Consider the following 22,283-nt stretch of genomic DNA (forward strand, 5'->3'; position numbering starts at 1 on the left):
CCGTGTTGTCAGTCAACTCCTAGACCACCCTGTCTTGTATATGAGATAGAAAGGCTTGGCAGGTTAGTTGTACTGCCCTGAGCTCCCTGATATTGACATGCAGGGAACGATCACAACTGAACCAACGACCGTGAGTGCTGAGAGCGCCCAGGTGGCTAGACAATACAAGGCCGGGATCACAAAGGGAACTCCTTCCAACACCGACGTGGGATTCTGCCAAAATATGAGGAACAGTACGCTGTCCGGGATCCAGACCACCCGGTGCATGCTGTGCCGGTTGGAACACAGACCAATGATAGCCACGCCTGAAGAGGTCTGAAGTGGAGTCATGCGTGTCTGAACACGTAAGTACACGCTGCCACGGGCCCAACAGCCTCAGGCATCTTTGGGCAGTGGTGAGCGGGTGGGCCCATAGGCCCGCAATGAGGTCCACCATGGCCTGGAACGGAGTGTCGGGGAGGAAGACCCTGGTCTGAGTGGAGTCGAGGACCACTCCAATGAATTATATGCATTGTACTGTGTTAAGGTTGACTTTTTCTTGTTTATCATCAACACAGGGTCACAACAGGTGGAACATACCAGGTCGAGATGTCTCCACACCTGAGCTGGAGACAGGCCCCTTATCAACCAGTCGTCGAGGTATGGGTATATTTGGACTTCCTGACGGCTCAGATTCACTGGCACTATACACTTTGTGAATATCCTCGGGGCTAACAAGAGACCAAAGGGCATCACCACGAACTGGAAATGGCACCGTCCCAGTATGAAGTGGAGGAAGCATCGGTGCCCTGGGAAGATGGAAATGTGTGTCCTTTAAAATTGACGGCAGCAAACCAGTCTCCCAGATCCAGGGATGGGATGATGGAGGCCATGGAGATCATGCGAAACTTCAATTTCTTGAAAGACTTGCTGAGGCGATGCAGGTCTAGGATGGGTCTGAGGCCTCCTTTTGCCTTCAGAATCAGGAAGTAGAGGGAGTAGAATCCTCTGCCTTCCAGGTTCCGAGGGATCTTTTCCACTGCCCCCAGGTACAGGACGTTTTCGACCTCCTGAATGAGGAGTTGATCGTAAGAAGAGTTGCTGAAGAGGGACAGGGAAGGGGACTTGGAGAGATAGTTGTCTATAAACTGCAGGGTGTAGCCCAAAGAAACCATATCTAGCACCCAGCCGTTCCAAAGGACCAGGCCGACCGGAAGGGGCGGAAGCGGTTGAGGAAAGGGAGCGTTGTATCCAGTACATTGGCCGGGGTGCCGTCCTCGAGTGCACCCTCAAAATGACTGCTTCTGGCTTCCCTGACTTCTGGGAGGGGTCAGGTTGGGCAGCCGGGCGGGAAGAGGACAGGTAGCATCTCTTAGATCCTTTGTCCTTTTCCTTTCTCCTGTAGGAGTCAGACCCGGAAGCCCCCCGGGACCTAGACTGCATCAGAGGAGGAGGACACAGAGGATGGAACGTCTTCCTGGATTGCTGAGTGGTGTGCAAGCCCAGGGATCGGAGGGTGAGCCTGAGTCCTTGAGCCCATGGAGCCTAGAGTCAGTTAGCTCAGAAAAGAGCCCCGAACCCTCGAATGGCAGGTCCTGGATTGTGGTCTGCATCTCCTGGGACAGTCCAGAAGCCTGCAACCAGGAGCTGCGTCTCATGGCCACTTCCAATGCGACCACCCTGGCAGCCAAGTCCATCACGTCCCAGGCCATGTGGAGGACTCCCGGGCCACCACCGTGACTTCGCTCACCAACATGGCAAACTCTTGGGCACTTGTTCAGGGAGTCCCACAGGTTAAATTTATAAGGTCCTAGCAGGGCCTGGTGGTTAGAGACCTGAAACCGTAAGCTGGCTGTCAAATGAACTTTCCTGCCGTATACGTCAAGTCTTTTGGCCTCCTTATTTTTCAGCGTTCCGCTGGTGTGGCCTTTCGTTCACCGCGGACACAACCAATGATACCACAGGGGGATGAGTATACAGATACTTGAAGCCCTTTGCAGGGACATAGTATTTCTTTTCTGTTTTCTTTATTCGGTCAGCGGAATAGATAAGGGGACTTGCAACACCGATTTGGCTATTTTGAGTAACGCTGGGTGGACAGCCAATGCAATTTTTGCTGGTGTGGTGGCTGAGATGACATTGAAGAGGTCAATCTGCAAGCAAAGATTTTCAGCCACCCGTTTAAGGAGGATCTGGTGCTCCTTAAAGTCATCCAGGGGACTGCTGGTGTGGGAGGGTCCGGCCACCGCCTCATCTGGGGATGAGGAGGACAACTGTATTGCCTGAGGGATGGTGTCATTCCCTCCCTTGTTGAGGGAGGGCTCCCTCGGTGTCGGGGTACAGTGTGCGGGCTCTGCTTCAACCGCAGTGCCATGTTCCGATTGCAGCACCAGCAGTACCTTGGCTGGTTTGTCCGATGCAACCAGGGAGGGCTGGGAGTACTGGATCAGCATCACCAGCACCCTCCAAGGGTTCCAATATGGCCAATGGCAGGGCCACGGCTCCTGCTGCGTCGGCACTGCAGCCCGTGCCGCCTTGGTCCCCCGTGTTGGAGGGGAGTTGCCCCGTCTCAGTGACGGGCTAAAAATCACAGTCTGAGATCCCAAATGAGCCCTCCAGGACAGAGACGGACAACAATGAGACTTTCTGGGAGAGGCTGTTTGGCGTGTAAGTGACCTATGGCCAGATGGTCAGCGGTACAGAGAATGGTGCCACGAGTCCGGAGTCCCTCGTCTAGTAAGAGAGGAACTCGATGAAAATCTAGGTCGTCTGGCCAGCGAGCTAGGCTGCGGTGCCAGGTCCTGAGGTTGCAGCAATGGGGACGTGCGCCTGCGATCCTGTGATCTGAGGTGTTCCACCAGTCTATGCTGCAGCACCCTGCTGGCTTTCCCCTTCGGTGTCGCGAGCAGAGCCGTATCGGTCACCTGGTGTGACACCTGAGGAGCCTGCTGGTCTTGCTCCTTAGCCGCCGGGACTGCTTCAGGCACTGAAGGCCCCATCACTGGCTAGGAACCCCTGCTGCTGCCCGGGGTGGGAGACGGGTCCCTGGCACGTCTGACCTCCGCGGTACCCACATGAAGCCCCACAGCGGGCACATGGCCTGACACAGGTCCTTTGCCCGAGGCCCCCGCTCCTTCCATGCCGAGGAGGTTCTTTTCCTCAGCCTCTTCTTCGGCGCAGGGGAAACGGAATGGTGCAGGGCCAAGTCCAGTGCCGATGGTACGCTGCATCCCAAGGCTGAAGTGTCAGGTGTAGGTGCCATAGTGGAGGGCTGCAACACCGGGCGAAGAGCAGCCTCCATCAATAACATCCTCAAGCAGATTTCCCGCTCCTTCTGGGTCCGTGGGCGAAGTTCTTACAGATGCAGCACCTCTCTTTTGTATGGCCTTCTCCCAGGCACTTAAGAGAGTTATCATGAGGATCGCTGATCAGCCTTGGCCTGCTGCATGACGTGCACAACTTGAAGCCGGGGGAGCGGGGCATGCCCCGCTCGGGACAAAGTTCAAACTGGGGCTCTACTGACTAACCAACGCTATCAACTATCTTTGACACTATGTACAACAACAACTGAACTAGTCAATGGATAACCACTGCTGCTCTTGAGAAGCAAAACAAGGCGCTCCAACCAACCGTCACAGACGGTAGGAAGGAACTGAAAGGGCGTAGGGCCAGCGGCACCTGACATACCACTGCATGGGAGCGCCACTCCAGGGCGCACCACAGTCGGCTCTACGGATACTGCTAAGGCAGAAATCTCCGACAACTGTGCACATGGGTGCACACACACCTAAAATGAAATACACATGAGCAAGCACTCGAAGAATATATAAATTTCTCCAAGGGAAGAATATAATATTTTCAAGTGGGAAGATTTGATGGCTGTGTTCCTTGACAACTCGGTGTTATCAGATACAAGCCCTACAAGGTCCCCTTTAAAATACAAAATTAAACTAGAAAGTCAACTGACATTTCTTTTTCTATCAAAGTAAATCATTCTAAATCTCATACTGTATTCCTACCCAAATTAATTTTAATGGGTCACTTTTTTCAAGAATTTTATTTTGCTTGGAAATGGCAAAATCTGAAAGTATATTAAGTTAAAAAAAAGTGTGTTGATCTTCACAAAATTTCATGTGGAAAGCTATTTTGAGACCCTTTCGTAAGCAGTTTCTATAAGTATTTCTCTGTGGAATCCAACATTCACTTCCCATCCCTTCCCCTGTAAAAACAAGATTAAAGGCTTCCTTTTATTTTTAATCAGATAATGTTTTATGAAGCAACAAACTTTTTAATATAAATTTGTGTCTTATGATGGTGTTGCTGCTCCTGTACTTTTAAGAATTCTTGGTTATTATTATTTGTATTTTTGTAGTGCCTAGAAGCCCAAGTCATGGACCAGGACCTCACTGTACTATGCGCTGTACAAATACAGTAACTCCCCACTTAATGTCCTCTCGCTTAACATTGTTTCAAGCTTATGTCCCTGATCAATTACAGAACATGCTCCATTTAAAGTTGTGCAATGCTTCGCTATAATGTCATTTGGCTGCCTGCTTTGTCCACAGTTGGCCGCCCCCCATGCCGCCCCTCCCCACCCCACAGCGGCTCCCACCCACTGGCAGACCCTGTGGATCAGCGCCTTCCCCCTCATCCCCCCGCCTCCTGCCTGCGACAATCAGCTGGCTTGCAGCATTCAGGAGGGAGGGAGGGAGGGGGGAAAAGCAAGAACTCAGCGTGCTTCCCTCCCCTGCATCCTGAACGCCGCAAAGCAGCTAACTGCCACAGGCAGGAAGCAGGGGAGGGAGGGGGGAGGCTGTGTGCCGAGTCCTCGCTCCTCCCCCCATCCTTCTGCACCCTGAATGTCGCAAGCCAGCTGATTGCCACGGGCAGAAGGGAGGGGGGAGGAACAAGGACGGGGTTTCACTGCATCAGCGGTAAATTAAATGAGGGGAATACAATGAAAGTGCCTTCCTCAATTTTAACTATGGTGTTGCTATAATAAGATTTTATTCAGCGGAACCCTTTAATACTTACAGGTATGGTCATCATCTTACTGATTTCTTCATCGTCATCTTCAGAATCACTGGTTGCATCTTGACAATGTGCACTAGTAGCAGACACAGGTAACTGAGAAAGAAATGTTTGGAGTACCCTTAAATACACAAGTAGCCCTTCCTCTGAAAGGGATCCTACAGCAAATAAACAAATAAAACAAAGTAAGCAGATCATACTGTACTATGGCTGAATATAACAGTGTTCAACAAGAATCCCTTATCAATAAACAACATGCTCAAAAGCTTACAATTAAAGTATGCCCTATATTGCAAAGAATTATATGAATCTTGGAATGGGCTGCAAGAAGAATACATCTAATGATCTTCATATTTTAAACGGTCTATCATTTTTGATTTCTTTTTCAGACCATGAAGAATACTAAAATATACTATGGTGATACGTAACATGACAATTCAAAGAACTATATTATACAGTACACAAAAATTCATTTTAACTGAATAGATTATATATTTTTCATACCCAAATATGTTTCACCAACAGTTAAAACAAAGTAAAACAGCCATGGAGCTCTATCACTTTTTCTTGAACGCCTGCTTTCTGTTAATAGTGCATTCAGGAAGAGTTCATAAGGGAAAAGTGTTTGCACATCTGCAAGCGCTGGAATGATGAAATGGAATATCTGATCTGTAAAAGGTGCTGCCAGAAACTCCTCTGTGAAGGCAGCAAAAATCTGTTGCCTGAAAGGGGGGAAAAAAGGTTCTTTACAGAAAATGAAAACACAACTTTTCACCAGCACATCCATGAAGTGATTGATCATCAACTTGCGAGTCTGAACACATTATTTTATCTATCAAGGAAACTATGTATAGCTGCATTCCTTAATTCTATGCCACTATATTGAGCTTGTCAGATTACTCAAATAATTAATTTAATCGGCCCTTCTCAATATTATTCTATTTGTATTTTTCTTTAAAGCCTAATACACCCACATAAAACTATTCTGAAACCATTTCAAGATTATGAACAATTACATTTAACTGAAGAGCTGTAAAGAATTTCAGAAAACCTACCTCAGTATATTATTGCACTATCACATAATAAAACTCGTTTTTTCTGTAATACTGTGCACTCAACAGCACATATAAAAACTTAACTAAAAACTGCATGTACCCTATGTATTTAAGATAATAATGAGTTGATAGACAAATATTGAAAGATCTCCTTTGATTACCTTGCACCCTCTGGACAGGAGCTATATGTAAAGTGCAATGGTTTCAGAACATTCTCTAGCAGTATTTTTGCAATAGGAACTCGAGAGACATCAGAATATTCAATACTCGATGGAAGCTTGTTGTTAATTAACAAATAAAGCGACCTGTAGTATCCTGAAACAAATAAAAATATATGCAACCATTTATTTCTTGAGTTGTAAAGAAAACTGCAATTTATAATTAGGAGCGCTTTACAATTCATAGCATAAAGTCTGATTTAAACAATTAATAGATAAACTGGAAAAATGCAGCAAAAAGGCAAAAAGCTATATTCACAAAAGAAATTGGACAGGTTATCAACAGTTTTTTTGGAAATGCAGTTTATTTTGTAAACTGCAGAGACAGATAAATGTATACAGAATTAGCCTGACTTTCAAAAATAACCTTCCCCTGCTGAACTGGCTCTTTAAAGCAGTTGCCACCTAGACACAGTATACTAAATCTCCTATTTCTCTGAACTCATCCACCTGTCACATTTCTGATGGTTGGTTTTTTGGCGTTTTGGACACCATCAATGGCTCTCACTAGATCCAAAACCTTCCAGAGTATCATATGACATCCAACACACATACCTGCTGTTGGAGGAGTATCACAATTCTACAAATACTTCTGACCTCCACCAGTCTGGATTGAAAATTGCTCCTAAATTGTGGATTTCTTGCATAACAACATGATGTTCCATTGACTACACCACAGAGATGTGGGTGGGAGGTAACCTGAACAGCATTTAGCTCAATAAGATGCAAAGACTATTTCATGATTCCATCCTATCCTTAATTCACATTCTTGCTCAATGAACTTGAAGTGTAGAGAACTACGGCTCGCAGGACCGTCCTGTCCAGCCCCTGACCTCCCAGCCGGAGAGGCTTGCCCCCAGCCCCTCCCCCACAGCCACGCTGCCACACAGCTTGTTCCCGCCCACCTCCCAAGCTTTCAAATAAGCCTGTCTGGCCTGCCACTCTAAGTGACAGGGTAAGGGTGGGGGGAGGATAGGGGGTGGGGTCCCGGGGAGTCAGAGTGGCGGGGGGTAGGGGGTGGATAGGCACGGGAGCGCGGATGGGGCAATCAGGGGACAGGGAGCGGGGGGGGGGGGAGTTAGGGGTGGATCAATCCCGGGAGGGGGGCAGTCAGGGGACAAGGAGCAGGGGGGGGTTGGATAGGTCAGGAGTTCTGAGGGGGGCAGTCAGGGGGCTGGATGTGGGAGGGGCAGGGCCAGGCTGTTTGGGGAGGCACAGCCTACCCTACCCAGCCCTCCATACCATTTTGCAACCCCAATGTGGCCCTCGGGCCAAAAAGTTTGCCCACCCCTGGTGGGGAGCATGTGAAAACTAAGGTAGATTCACACATTTTCTAGAGATATTACAGTTCCCATATGCTTTTATCATCAGTAATAAAAACCATCCTATTCAAATTACCTGCTCTAGTCAGTGAAAATCAGTCCATGACAATAAGACACATCACAAAAGCATATTTGGAAGGTTTCTAAGGCATTGAAAAGTTGAACTAACTTTTCCACCCTTCACACTGCCTCTTAAAACCACACGTGAGAGAGTTTAAACTTGCTCTGCAAGCACAGCACCACATCGTAATAGCTGAAAGTGAAGTGCAGTAAACATAGTACTCTTATGAAGAATCCTTTGTTGCACCCATTTCCTGGAAAGAACATTCACTGTTGCCAAAAACTGGAAATGTATATTTGAAGCTCACTTGCTGGAGACTATAAAACATTTGTTTAACTTTAAGAAAGAGGGTATTGTTAAAATAGTGTGTGTTTTAACTGTATTTCTCAAATGAAGCACTTCTTCTCAAGTGCACACTTGTAAATATGGATGTGCACTGAACTTGCCCTGTAGCTGACATTTCAGTTAAATTGATATTACTACTTTTAAATGGCCTTTGTGTGATAAATGGCCTCTAGGTTATCTAGATTTCATACATACCTACAATTTATTAATACTAGGGCTAATTAAGGGGTATTTCAGCAGTAAAAATTATTTGAGTTTGAAAGTTCGAGATATCAGTTTCTTATTTTTATAAGTTACAGTGCCTTTATATTGCCACAAACACTTTTTCTTACTATAAGGCCATGTGTACCCTAGGGAAAAGGTGCATTTTTAAACACACTAGCTAATGCATATTAACACGTATTGAGATTCTAGTACTGACAAGGCAGCTGTAGCTCTAACGTCTATGACTTGATTGAGGTAAAACCTAGGGTCTCTCTAAATTTTACTCTTACCAACTTGCATGTTAAAATTAATGGTTACTTTATCTTACAGTTACTGTTGCTCTTAGAAATGTGTTATCCATATATATGCCATGATCCACCCTCTTTCCCTATTATTATGAAGTTCCATAACTCATGGATTTCATATTGGCAAAGGAATGGAGGGTCCCCTGCCTTTTTCCTCTCAGCTGGGCAGCACAAGGACAGTCAGGGCACAGGCACGGCCCCAAGGAAGACTGTTGGCCAAAGGAATCCAAACTCAGGTGTGCAAGACACATGCACACCAACAGTCATAGACATTAGAGCTACAGCTGCCTTGTCAGTACTAGAATATATATGGACAAGTACTTGAAGAACTACACCTTGCCTTGTCTATATTAGTATTTTAACACATTAGCTAATACGTGCTAACATGAGTTAAAGATACATTTTTCCTAGTGAAGACAAGGCCTAAAAGGCTGATATACTTTACGTATATATGATACACTATACCCCTACTCCAGAGGAACTGTGCAAAAAAAAAGTTTCCTCTGTACTCTACTCCAAAGCCAGTATTTAAATCAATACACGCAAGGAGGTCATCTAGTCCAACCCCCTGCTCAAACCAAGATCAATCCCCAATTTTTGCCCCAGATCCCAAATGGCCCCTCAAGTATAGAACTCACAACCTTGGGTTTAGCAGGCCAATGCTCAAACCACTGAGCTATCCCTCCCCCGCATAATACATAAGCACATTCACCGATAAGCAGTGAGTCTTTCACAGGTCTTTCCAAAAGCTATGAATTATTAAAAATAAATATTTAAAAATTATTTCTCTGTGTGTTTTCAACCCTTTGAACTTCATCTTTAAATGTGAATATATTGTTTATCACTTGCCAAACCCTGAAAACTGTTTTGTTCTCCTTTTTATGGTGCAATTTCATTTCATTAAGCAGCTCTTGTGTCCCCTGGACCAAATCCCACTTGCCTTAACTCACTTAAGTTATTATTAACAACTTGTATTACAGTACTGCCTAGAGGCTTCAATGAAAAATCAGAGGCCCTTGTGCTAGGCACTGGACAACATATCAAACAACTGTTAAGCTCTTTTGGGTAGGGGCTATATGATAAGATGTAACAAGTGGTGGAAATAACAAATGGAAAGTACAGGAGATGTAGGAGCTAAGGTAATAGTTATCAGAAGCACAGGCTAGATGGATTGTGTACAAAACAGTTTAAATTAATGATATAAACAAAGATCACAAAAGTGTTTTGTACAATAACTCAGGTATCATGTATGATTAAAAGGACAGCACAACTGCCATTATCATGCAGTCTTACTATTTTTTGCTTTTTGTACTATGATCAGACAGACAGCTGAATTTTATGGACTTAGATTTTTAACCTATCCAGATTTAAATTCTCGTACATCAATTTTGAAAACTGGATGTTATGTAGTAATGACAAGCTAACATCACTATATGGAGGTGACACCTTCAAAAATACTTTATACAAGAGCTAAACAAAGATACAAATTATGGTGTTCTTAATAGCATACTATGAAAATGTGTAATAGTTTCTAGGCAAGCCAATTAACGTATTGCAATCTCACTCACACTGTATTATGCTCTGGTAAAAAGTAATTTCTGACTGTAGCAGTTCCATCTAAATCAACAGGACCAGCATAACAGCAGGATTTTGTCCTTTAAAATATGGATCTATTCCAAGAAGTGACTGTAGAAATGACATCCTGGAGTTCTGTAGTTTTTTCCTATAAATGGCTGTCAGGTCAAACATGATTAGTTAATAAGAAAAAGTTTTTCCATTCCCTTTGATATGAGTCTGGCAAACTCAACCCAGGATCAGAAAGCCAAACTGCCTTCTTTCCTTCTTGCACATCCCACAAGTAATAAAAGTTCCACAAGCCAAATTACACCCTCAGTAACACCTATGCAATCCATTTGCTTTCAACAGGTTTGCACAGATGTAACTGCCTGGAACTTCGCAAACAACTCTATTGATGATGGAACAAAGGAAATAGAACATAGCTCACTATCTCTCTGCTGTGTTGGTTACTATGGTGCTAACAGGATTAAAAATTAACAAACACTTTTTAACACCATCTAGCAGATAAAGGGAGATCATCTGTTGCACAAGAAGGTAACATTTTTAAAAAGTTATTTTTCAGAGTAGAACTGCAGTTTGGGTCTTGGGGGGAGGTTATTTGCTCACATGTAAAACAGCAGACAGATGAAAGAAGCACATTCACTATATAATATTAGCATATAACAAACTAAATAGTAAAACACATTGCACTAACAACCTAGTAAAACATATAGTTTAGAAACACGATTCCAAAGAAATCAAGTATTGAGCTGTACCTTTCTGTTCATTAAACATGTTCATTAAAACTATGGGTCAGTGTCAGAACTACTTAATGTTAACCATAATGTCTGTTGTCAAAATACAATGTGTTTCAGTAACATGGCCTTCAGCAGTTACACATTTGTTCAAAGTTTGTGTTTTTTCCACAACTTCTAATATTCCTGCTACTGACCTTTTTGAACCATGTAGTGCAAAATTTGTTCAAATAATGATGCCACATAGTTGGCATCTTGTAAAACAGGTAAATACGTATTCTCAGATGAAAATACCTCAAGCATTCTCATAGGAAGTGCAACATTCAGACTGTCATCGTTGCAGTTTTGCAGTAACCTGTAAATAAAATAAAATTCACAATTACTTAACAGGAGAGGTTTTTCCCATTTAAGTTAAGATTTATGCATACTTTTTAAAAATTGAGCTACGAAGATTTTCACATCTTCCTTAAAAATAATCTTATTCATAATGGATTCTAAACATCCTCAGGAGTTCAACTATCTTTACAAGACAAGTGCTTCAACAACCCTGGAACATAGGAATTACCAAACCAGATCAAACTCACGGTCCATCTAGTAAAATATCCTGTCTTTGGCAGCGGCCAGCACCAGATGCTTCAGGGGAAGGCACAAGGAACCATGCAACAAGCAGCAGGAACCATGCAACAAGCAGCTGTGGGATAAACTTGTTGCACACAAACATGTCATGCTAATTCCCAATACAGCTTGGTTTAAACCCTGAAGCATAAGGTTTTCTGTTCTTTCCTGAAGTCTTTTTTTTTAGTATTAACCATAAAAAAATCTCGATGTTTTTCTTTTCCATACAAATATCCAATCCCTCTTTCCTAAATTCTTGGCCTCAATGACTTGCAAAGTTTAGTGGCCTGCAGCATTCATTAGATAGACACAATCATTATGAGACTCCTCAGAAGAGAGTCCAGAGTATCTATCTGCCAACAGGTATGACATGAACACAGAAAATGAAGCCAGGTCTGCCAGGACTAAGCTATGTGGGATTCTGGAGAGGCAGCTGAAGACAGTCAGATGTGTGACAAAAGCTCTATCCTCAGCTACAGAACAAAGTGCTAGACATTCTACTCTCTATACTTCTTTGCTAAACTATTCATCAAATACCTGCCATTACAGAAATGGGGGAGAATAAATATATGGCACCATGATGGGTTGGGGGTGCATACGGGCTAGGAAAATTAAGAAGGGAAAGGTTAAAAGGACAGTCCCAAAATCAAGGAAATAGAACCTTAGAAACCTGGTTGGATCAGCTTTTAAGTTCTACCACGGGCAAAATGGAGTTTCACGCTGCAGAACAATAATGAAGCCTAAGGTCCAAATAGTCTAGTTTGTATTATGTAGTTTATATTACATACATACACCTATATTATAGTGAAAAAAATCAACAATTTAAATAGGGTCACTGCCAACTTGAAATCTAGCCATTAAAAAAAGCATTAAAAGTAGTTTCTGTTACTATCCCTGCCCCAAAGATCCCCTGTTAATTTCTATAATTTTGCATTTGCCTATCCCTCTTTTGTTGTGTAAAAAGCCAATTCGAACAGAAAGAAAATGATAGACTATACAGTAGAATCAATGACATTAAGAATACACAAAATTCTGACAAATGCACAAAGTAAAAAAAATAAAAAACAGAGAAAACATTTCCACTAATCTCTTTAATTTATAGTAATTTTAGGTGTCATTTGTAAACACACTAGTTAAAAAATGTCCAGAAAAAAAAGGATGATTTTAATTGACTGTGTCACTTTGAATCAAGAACAAAACAGATCAAACCAACCTAATAGCTCTGACAGAGTAACAAGACTTGTGGATAGGGGGAAGCGGTAGAACTGACTTTAGTAAGGCTTTTGATACTGTCTCTCATGACCGTCTCATAAACAAACTGGGGAAATACAACCTAGATGGAACTACTATACCAATGATGCATAACTGGTTGGAAAACCCTTCCCAGAGAGTAGTTATCAATGGTTCACAGTCAAACTGGGTAGGGCATATCAAGTGAGGTCCCACAGGGATCAGTTCTGGGTCTGGTTCTGTTCAAAATCTTGATCAATGACTTAGATAATGGCATAGAGGCTACACTTACAAAGTTTATGGACAATACCAAGCTAGGAGAGGTTGCAAGTACTTTGGAGGATAGGATTAAAATGCAAAATGATCTGGACAAACTGGAGAAATGGTCTGAAGTAAACAGGACGAAATTCAATAAGGCCAAACGCAGAGTACTCCACTTAAGAACAATCAGTTGCACATATACAAAATAAGAAATGACTGCCTACAAAGGAGTACTGCGGAAAGGGATCTGCGGGTCGTAGCGGATCACAAACTAAATTTAACACTGTTTCAAAAAAGCTAACACCATTCTGGGATGTATTAGCAGGAGCATTGTAAGCAAGACACAAAAAATAATTCTTCTGCTCTACTCTGTGCTGATTAGACCTCAACTGGAGTATTGTGTCCAGTTCTGGGCACCACATTTCAAGAAAGATGTAGACAAATTGGAGAAAGTACAGAGGAGAGCAACAAAAATGATTAAAGGTCTAGAAAACATGAGCTATGAGGGAGGATTGAAAAAACTGGGTTTGTTTTTTCTGGAGAAGAGAAAACTGAAGGGGAACATAACAGTCTTCAAGTATGTAAAAGGTTGTTATAAAGAAGAGAGTGCTATGTTGTTGTCCTGTTCTTAGTGGCTAAGGAGAAATAGTAATGGGCTTAAATTTCCACAAGGGAGCTTTAGGTTACAGTTAGGAACTTTTTCCTAATGTCTAACAGTAGTTAGGCACTGGAACAAACTACCTAGGGATGTTGTGGAATCTCAGTCACTGGAGGTTTTTAAGAACAGGTTAGAATCATAGAATCATAGAATATCAGGGTTGGAAGGGAACTCAGGAGGTCATCTAGTCCAACCCCCTGCTCAAAGCAGGACCAATCCCCAACTAAATCATCCCAGCCAGGGCTTTGTCAAGCCTGACCTTAAAAACTTCTAAGGAAGGAGATTCCACCACCTCCCTAGGTAACCCATTCCAGTACTTCACCACCCTCCTAGTGAAAAAGTTATTCCTAATATCTAACCTAAACCTCCCCCACTGCAACTTGAGACCATTACTCCTTGTTCTGTCATTTGCTACCACTCAGAACAGTCTAGATCCATCCTCTTCAGAACCCCCTTTCAGGTAGTTGAAAGCAGCTATCAAATCCCGCCCTCATTCTTCTCTTCCGCAGACTAAACAATCCCAGTTCCCTCAGCCTCTCCTCATAAGTCATGTGTTCCAGTCCCCTAATCATTTTTGTTGCTCTCCGCCGGACGTTTTCCAATTTTTCCACATCCTCCTTGTAGTGTGGGGCCCAAAACTGGACACAGTACTCCAGACGAAGTCTCACCAATGTCGAATAGAGGGGAACGATCACATCCCTCGATCTGCTGGCAATGCCCCTACTTATATATCCCAAAATGCCATTGGCCTTCTTGGCAACAACGGCACACTGTGGACTCATATCCAGCTTCTCGTCCACTGTAACCCTTAGGTCCTTTTCTGCAGAACTACTGCCTAGCCGTTCGGTCCCTAGTCTGTAGCGGTGCATAGGATTCTTCCGTCCTAAGTGCAGTACTCTGCACTTGTCCTTGTTGAACCTCATCAGATTTCTTTTGGCCCAATCCTCTAATTTGTCTAGGTCCCTCTGTATCCTACCCCTACCCTCCAGCATATCTACCTCTCCAGTTAGACAAACAACTACCAGGAAATGGTCTAGATGATACTTAGCCCTGCTTTGAGTGCAGGGACTGGACTAGAAGATCTCTTAAGATCCCTTCCAGTCCTACAGTTCTATAATTCTACGACGGGGTGGGCAAACTACAGCCCGTGGGCTGGATATGGCCCGCGAGCTGGCTACGGCTTTCCAGCTGTTTTAATCCGGCCCTCGAGCTGCTGCTGGGGAGTGGGGTCTGGGGCTTGCCCAGCTCCGGAGCTCCAGCCGGGGAGCACGGTCAGGGGCCACTCCACACGGCTCCTGGAACAGCGGCATGGCCCCCCTCTGGCTCCTACGCGCAGAGGCAGCCAGGGGGCTCTGCACGGCTGCTCCCACCCCAAGCACCACCCCTGCAGTTCCCACTGGCTGGGAACTGCAGCCAATGGGAGCTGCAAGGGCGGTGCCTGCAGACAGCAGAGTGCACAGAGCCGCCTGGCCTTGCCTCCGCATAGGAGCCAGAGAAGGGACATGCCACTTCTTCTGGGAGCCGCTTGAGGTAAGTGCCACCCAGAGCCTGTACCCCTGAGCCTCCCCCTGCGCCCTAACCCCCTGCCCTAGCCCTGATCCCACTCCTGCCCTCCAAACCCCTCGGTCCCAGCCCAGAGCACCCTCCTATACCCCAAACTCCTCATCCCCAGCCCCATTCCAGAGCCTGCACCCCCAGCCGGAGCCCTCACCCCACCCCAGCCTGGTGCCCCCTCCCACACCCTGAACTCCTCATTTCTGGCCAAACCCATCCTGCACCTCCAACCAGAGCCCTCACCCCCTCCCGCACCCCAACCCCAATTTTGTGAATATTCATCGCCTGCCATACAATTTCTATTCCCAGATGTGGTCCTCAGGCCAAAAAGTTTGCCCACCCCTGTTCTACGAAATACAGTGGGAAAATGTATGCAGACCACATCAGCTTTTATTTTTTCTTTATAATTACTTATCTTGGTGCACCAATTCACATGAATTTATCCTGTGGTTTTGGTTTTTTTTAAGCTAACGTCCTACTGAGTCAATATTAAAAACTGATACATAACTGTGCCACTGAGCAATTTTCTCACACGGAAATAAACCGTTTTAAATAAGCCTATTACTTTCTAATCTAAAGTACAATGTACACTTTAAATTCTATTTCCATGGTAGACTTTACATTACCAAGGGACACATTAAAGTATGAGAAATATACACAAATATTGAGTCCATGAGAATTGATAGAACTGAAACCATCTGATATGTAAATATAGATGTTATCTGAAAATATACATTAGTATCAAAAACCTTTTTGGTTCCATTGCACTTAACCCTTTTGTAAAAGAGATTTAAACCGTAACAGATATAAAACGCATATTGCAACAACATTTTAGTTCTCTTTAATACAAATATCTGATACAGTAAAATATACAGTGAACTCTGATATAGTAAAACTTAATTTCTAAAGTAGAAAGAATATTCCAAATTATTTCAAATTTTAAAACTGTAAATTGCGATTCCAGTTACAGTGGAACTTCACTTCTAGTGCAGTGATATCATGAAATGAAAAGGTCTTAACAACAACTGGGTTCCCATGTACCCTATATTTTAGTTTACAGAGTTTTGATGTCATAATTCACTATGTATATGGTATGTATACAGTTACCAGAAGAATGCAAAAATGTATCAAATCCAAGTGCACTAGGCATTCATTGTCTACAAATGCCCCTAGTATTAACTGAACTGAGACCATAGGACAAAACATATTCACGTGGCAAGTTCCACTGTTGGCTCGGCACTCCAAGGAAACAGTATCCTCTTCACAAGACCTTTTAGCTCTGGAGAAGGGAGCTGGCTACTGTTATCATCTCAACGTGAAGAATAATCTTTTTGGTTCCAAAGAGGAGAGTGGGCTACTTCTACCAGATCCAGGTCAGCTATTTATCTCTGTCCCAGTAGACTTTGCTTCCCGTGGCCCTATGAAAGTACTCTCAGCATCACTATCTGCAATTATCACATTGCTGAACTCAGTGACATGCAGGCACATCATGCCTCAAATTGAAAATAAAAGTGGGAGCAAACAGTATTTTGAACAACCATATTAGCCATAGAACAGCAACAAACATCTTAGTACAAGGCACTTTGTGACCAGCTGGGGATACAGTTATGATTCATACAGCTCTTCCCAAACAGTCACTAGTTCTGAGGGAATGTTCTGATTTGGACAATTATTGCTAATGGTCCCAATTCAGGAAAATACTTCAGCACATGCTTAAATCCATCACTATTGAGGACAGCCCTCAAGCACATGCTTAATTTTGAAGTCAATGGAAAATAAGCACGTGTAATTCCTGTCCTGAATAGGAAAGATTTTCCTTTATTGGAGCCTGTATATCTAACATGAATTAAAAAAATAAAATAAAAAACAACAAAAAACCCTCTCTACTAAACAAACCATCACATTTAATTCCTATATTTTATCTGGTGATATCAATACATGTTTTCTGAACGCCATTTAGATATTAGTTGGGAGAAAGAAAGTGATTTACCTGCAACATAGGCCCAACAGTCTTTTTATTTGGAATAAGCAAGTAAGTCTGTCAGGACCATCCAACTGCTTAACGAACTGAGAACTTTGTTTAATTAAGTTCTGACACATCCATATCTGGGAAAAGCAAAATGCACAGATTTGATCAAAAACCCTGTAAAAATGAATGCTGTTATTCATTATGGGTCGATAATGATTTCCTCACTCATTTTGAAAAAGCACTTTACTCTACCAGAAGTCCCATTACAGCCAATTCATGGAGAAAGGTATGAGTGAGTATATCATATTTTGGCCTACATAAAATGCTATGAAAAAATGCTATTCATACCATTTTACAGTAAGTTATAAAACGAGATATAGTTTAGCACTGTGAATTATCTAATGAGAATGTGACAAGTCATTAATCAATAAAAAATTTCTCTAATCAGGATTTGATTAAGCCACTGGCACAATAAACCTAAGCCTGGGTCTCCAGCTACTGGAGTCATGTGATTATGTTAGTATGTCAAAAGCTAAACTTTCATTTAAAAAGTAGTTTTTAGCCCTCATGCTGCAAAGAAAAGCTTGAATATGAGAAATGATTATAATTATAATTGAGTCGGCAGACAGCCTGATGCAATAATCTATAAGCTTTCCTATACATCTGAGATCCACTATTCAAGGAGTCCCTGCCACCATGGCTGCAGAAGACTGACTGTGAGAAAAGAGAAGAGTGCAGCTGTGACCATTTAGGAATATGTCTGTACAATTTATGAATTCTGTGTGAGATTATGATCCCTATGTGTCTGCAAACTCCACTCTGAATGTGCAGCCTTTTGACTTCTCTATGGTCTGTTTCTCCATGGTGGGTTGAGATTCCAAAGATGGTGGAAAAAACAAAAAGAGAGTAGCTGATTCTAAGTACCCCATCATTGGAAATCTATACATTCTAGACAAAAGACAGATCCCTGCCCAGAAAAACTGGATTAGCAGGAGGCAAGTCACCTTGATAGCAAAGTCACCAGGCAGGATTTTGTGCTCAAATGGGGAAGCTGGCAAGAGTGTCACCTGACACAGGTGACTGAAGGCTCTAAAAAGAACAGAAGCTGTTGTGCTCATGGGCCATTTTCTCCAGTCCATGAGGGAGAAGCAACCGAGCATGCAACACCTTATGAGGCTGGGGACTCCCCGCCTGCCTTCCTGGACCCAAACGCAGTGGCAGAACTAACTGATGTACATGTGACACCTTTTCAAGCATATTTATGCAACTGACAAAAGTACCTGTATGACACGAATTTTCACACAGGGCAGAAGAGTGAGCCCGCCCTGCACTCAAACAGCAGCAGTGTTTCCTGTTGCACAAGGCTGGGCCTGGCTCCCCACTCCTAATGTTGTGACATGGTGCACGTCACTCACTCAAATTTGGCCTGGCCACCGCTCCGTCATGATGCGCTACTCCACAACCCCATGTGCCAGGCTGCAACACGTGGAGTGAAGAGCTGGGCCCAGCCCTGAAGGATAGAAGCCGCTGCTGCCAGGTGAGCGTGGAGGTAGGCTTGCTCTTCACCCCACCAGCAATGACCCATCCCTCTTCCCCCCCTGCCACCTCCCCAGGTGTAAAACCTGGCTTCACCATTGCCCAGATGGTTCTCCCAAGACTCACAGCACAGGGCTGAACGAGTGAGGGACACTGAAGTTTAAGATGTTTATTTTTGGTATGATATATACTCTCCTGGGCTTTCTGTGATTAAATAAATGGGGCATAAACATGTTAGACTTTGTGTGTTAACTGCTTCACAATGCTGCATGTGCTTGAGTTAAACTGGAACCAGAAGCTTCTTAACTTTGGGAAGGAATTCTCACAGAGGGGTGTGTTTAAGTAATTGGGGTAATTCAGGGGTCAGTGCTGCTCCTGGGAGCTAAAGGCAGATGGGTGGAGAAACTCCATTTGCAAGAAGGGGAACAGACGGAGAATCAGCGCCAAGGAAACGTGGCAAAGAGGGCAAGGAAGGGCCCAATGATGCAGACTGCTAAGATTCTAGAAGCTTGACACATCCTGGCGACCCAGAACAGCAGAGGCTTGGACTTCCTTCACAGCAGTCCTAGTGAGCAGCCATGAGAGGCATTTGCTAGGATCTATGACAGCAGCAAATCCGACTCATCCATCCAAGCAAAAACTTCTCAACTGCTGAGACAGGTACTTCCCCCCACCAACCCTGCCGCCACTCCTGCTGCTCGGTGGGGAGGGGGAGAAGAGGACCCCATAATGCTACCCCACCTCTCTGAGAGGGGAGGGAGATGCCCTGCCACCACCACTCCAAATAGAGACAGGACAATGGCAGGCCCCTTATTATGTGTGCCTGGTATGCCCCAGGTTGCCTTAATTTGACCCTGTAGTTACAGTGAGGTAAACTACATTTAAAAGGTTCTCTTTATGAACCTCTTATGTGGCAATCACAATTTCTAGGTGGGGGGGATCTTGTTCCACACGTGGGTTATGCACGCTTACAGCACTTTACTGCTCTATTATCTTCAGTGTAGCATTTAAAATTCTACATGTTTTTCAAATATTTAACAGAACATTTTAAAATATGCATCAAATAGTTTATTATTTTTCCCTAACTCCTCAAATTTAAAGTATTTTGTGTGAAGCTTCATAATATATACCCCCCACCCCAAAAAAGAACTGACTACAAAAGAGTACATATCAAGGACAAATAGTATGCTCAACAATTAGAAATTCTCTTCTTGTTTTCTTTCCTTGGCCTGGATTTACTGAAAGTTTTAGGATTCTTTTAACGTTTGAGGCATTTTCTTTGATGTCTTTATTAATTACTCATGTCCTCTGAAGTTAGTGTAATTAGGTTATTCTTTCAATGGGAAATATCTCCCAGACTTGATTACACTGCATTAGTACCTTCACAGAGAGAAAATACTGGGTAATAAAGGGCTCTTTAATTGAGCAAAAAAGGCGTAACAAGAACGAGTGGCAGAAAACTGAGGCTAGACAAAGGCAAAAGAGAAATAAGGCAGATTTTTAACAGTGAGGGCAATTAACAAATGGCACAAACTCGCAAAGGAAGTGGTGGATTCTCCATCTTTTGATATCTTCAAATCATGACTGGATGTCTTTCTGGAAGACATGCTTTAGCCAAACATGAATTATTAGGCTCAATACAGGGGTACCTGAGTGAAATTTAAGGGCCTGTGATATATAGGAAGTTAGACTATATGATCTAGATTAGCAATTATCTTTGAAAAGTCATGGAAAACGGGAGACATTCCAGAAGACTAGAAAAGGGCAAATATAGTGCCAATCTATAAAAGGGAAAGAAGGGCAACCCATGGAATTACAGACCAGTCAGCTTAACTTCTGTACCCGGAAAGATAATGGAGCAAATAATTAAGCAAGCAATTTGCAAACATCTAGAAAATAATATGGTGATAGGTAACAGTCAGTATGGATTTGTCAAAAACAAATCTTGCTAAACCAACCGATAGCTTTCTTTGACAGGGTAATAAGCCTTCTGGCCAGGGGGGAAGCGGTAGACGTGGTGTATCTTGACTTTAGTAAGTCTTTTGATACTGTCTTGCCTGACCTTCTCATAAACAAACTAGGGAAACACAACCTAGATGAAGCTACTATAAGGTGGGTGCATAACTGGTTGGAAAATCGTTCCCAGAGAGTAGTTATCAGTGGTTCACAGTCAAGCTGGAAGGGCATAACGAGTGGGGTCCAGCAGGGATTGGTTCTGTTCAATAGCTTCATCAATGATTTAGATAATGGCACAGAGAGTACACTTATAAAGTTTGCAGATGATACCAAGCTGGGAGGGGGTGCAACTGCTTTGGAGGACAGGATTAAAATTCAGACTGATCTGAACAAACTGGAGAAATGGTCTGAAGTAAATAGGATGAAATTCAATAAGGACAAATGCAAAGTACTCAACTTAGGAAGGAACAATCAGTTGCACACATACAAAATGGGAAATGACTGCCTAGGAAAGAGTACTGTGGAAAGGATACATTGTCCTGGATATGAGTCAACAGTGTGCCCTTATTGCCAAGAAGGCTAACAGCATTTTGGGCTGTATAAGTAGAAGCATTGCCAGCAGATCGAGGGACATGATTATTCGCCTCTATTCGGCATTGGTAAGGCCTCATCTGGCGTACTATATCCAGTTTTGGGTCCCACACTACAAGAAGGATGTGGAAAAATTGGAAAGAGTCCAGTGGAGGGCAACAAAAATTAGTAGAAGGGTGGAGCACATGACTTATGAAGAGAGGCTGAGGGAACTGGGATTATTTAGTCTGCAGAAGAGAAGAATGAGGGCGGGATTTGATAGCTGCTTTCAACTACCTGAAAGGGGGTTCCAAAGCGGACGGCTCTAGGCTGTTCTCAGTGGTGGCAGATGACAGAACAAGGAGCAATGGTCTCAAGTTTCAGTGGGGGAGGTTTAGGTTGGATATTAGGAAATACTATTTCACTAGGAGGGTGGTGAAGCACTGGAATGGGTTACCTAGGGAGATGGTAGAATCTCTTTCCTTAGAAGTTTTTAAGATCAGGCTTGACGAAGCCCTGGCTGGGATGATTTAGTTGGGGATTGGTCCTGCTTTGAGCAGAGAGTTGGACTAGATGACCTCCTGAGGTCCCTTCCAACCCTGATATTCTATGATTCTAAGGGATCTGGGGGTCATAGCGGATCACAAGCTAAATATGAGTCAACAGTGTAACGCTGTTGCAAAAAAAGTGAACATCATTCTGGAATGTATTAGCAGGAGTATTGTAAGCAAGACATGAAAAGTAATTCTTCTGCTCTACTCCACACTGATTAGGCCTCCACTGGAGTATTATGTCCAGTTCTCGGCACCACATTTCAGGAAAGATGTGGACAAACTGGAGAAAGTCCAGAGAAGAGCAACAAAAATGATTAACGGTCTAGAAAACATGATCTATGAGGGAAGATTGAAAAAAATGGGTTTATTTATTCTGGAGAAGAGACAACTGAGGGGGGACATGATAACAGTTTTCAAGTACAGAAAATGTTGTTACAAGGAGGAGGGAGAAAGTGTTTTTCTTAACCTCTGAGGACAGGACAAGAAGCAAAGGGCTTAAATTGCAGCAAGGGCGCTTTAGGTTGGACATTAGGAAAAACTTCCTGTCA

At 43.4% G+C, this 22,283-nt stretch overlaps 1 protein-coding gene across 1 annotated transcript in view; it reads right to left on the bottom strand.

Moving 5' to 3' along the window:
- The window catches only part of UBE3C (ubiquitin protein ligase E3C), a 173,717-nt gene that overhangs the window by 123,853 nt on the left and 27,581 nt on the right, over nucleotides 1-22,283 (bottom strand). The window contains exons 5-9 of the mRNA XM_048837621.2: nucleotides 17,141-17,256; nucleotides 11,030-11,187; nucleotides 6,227-6,380; nucleotides 5,515-5,732; nucleotides 5,014-5,168 (exon numbers count right to left, since the gene is read on the bottom strand). Coding sequence (XP_048693578.1) covers nucleotides 5,014-5,168; nucleotides 5,515-5,732; nucleotides 6,227-6,380; nucleotides 11,030-11,187; nucleotides 17,141-17,256 — 801 coding nt within the window. The remainder of the gene's footprint in view (nucleotides 1-5,013; nucleotides 5,169-5,514; nucleotides 5,733-6,226; nucleotides 6,381-11,029; nucleotides 11,188-17,140; nucleotides 17,257-22,283) is intronic.

Source organism: Caretta caretta, chromosome 2 (genome assembly GCF_965140235.1).
Source record: "Caretta caretta isolate rCarCar2 chromosome 2, rCarCar1.hap1, whole genome shotgun sequence".
Lineage (NCBI taxonomy): Eukaryota > Metazoa > Chordata > Testudines > Cheloniidae > Caretta > Caretta caretta.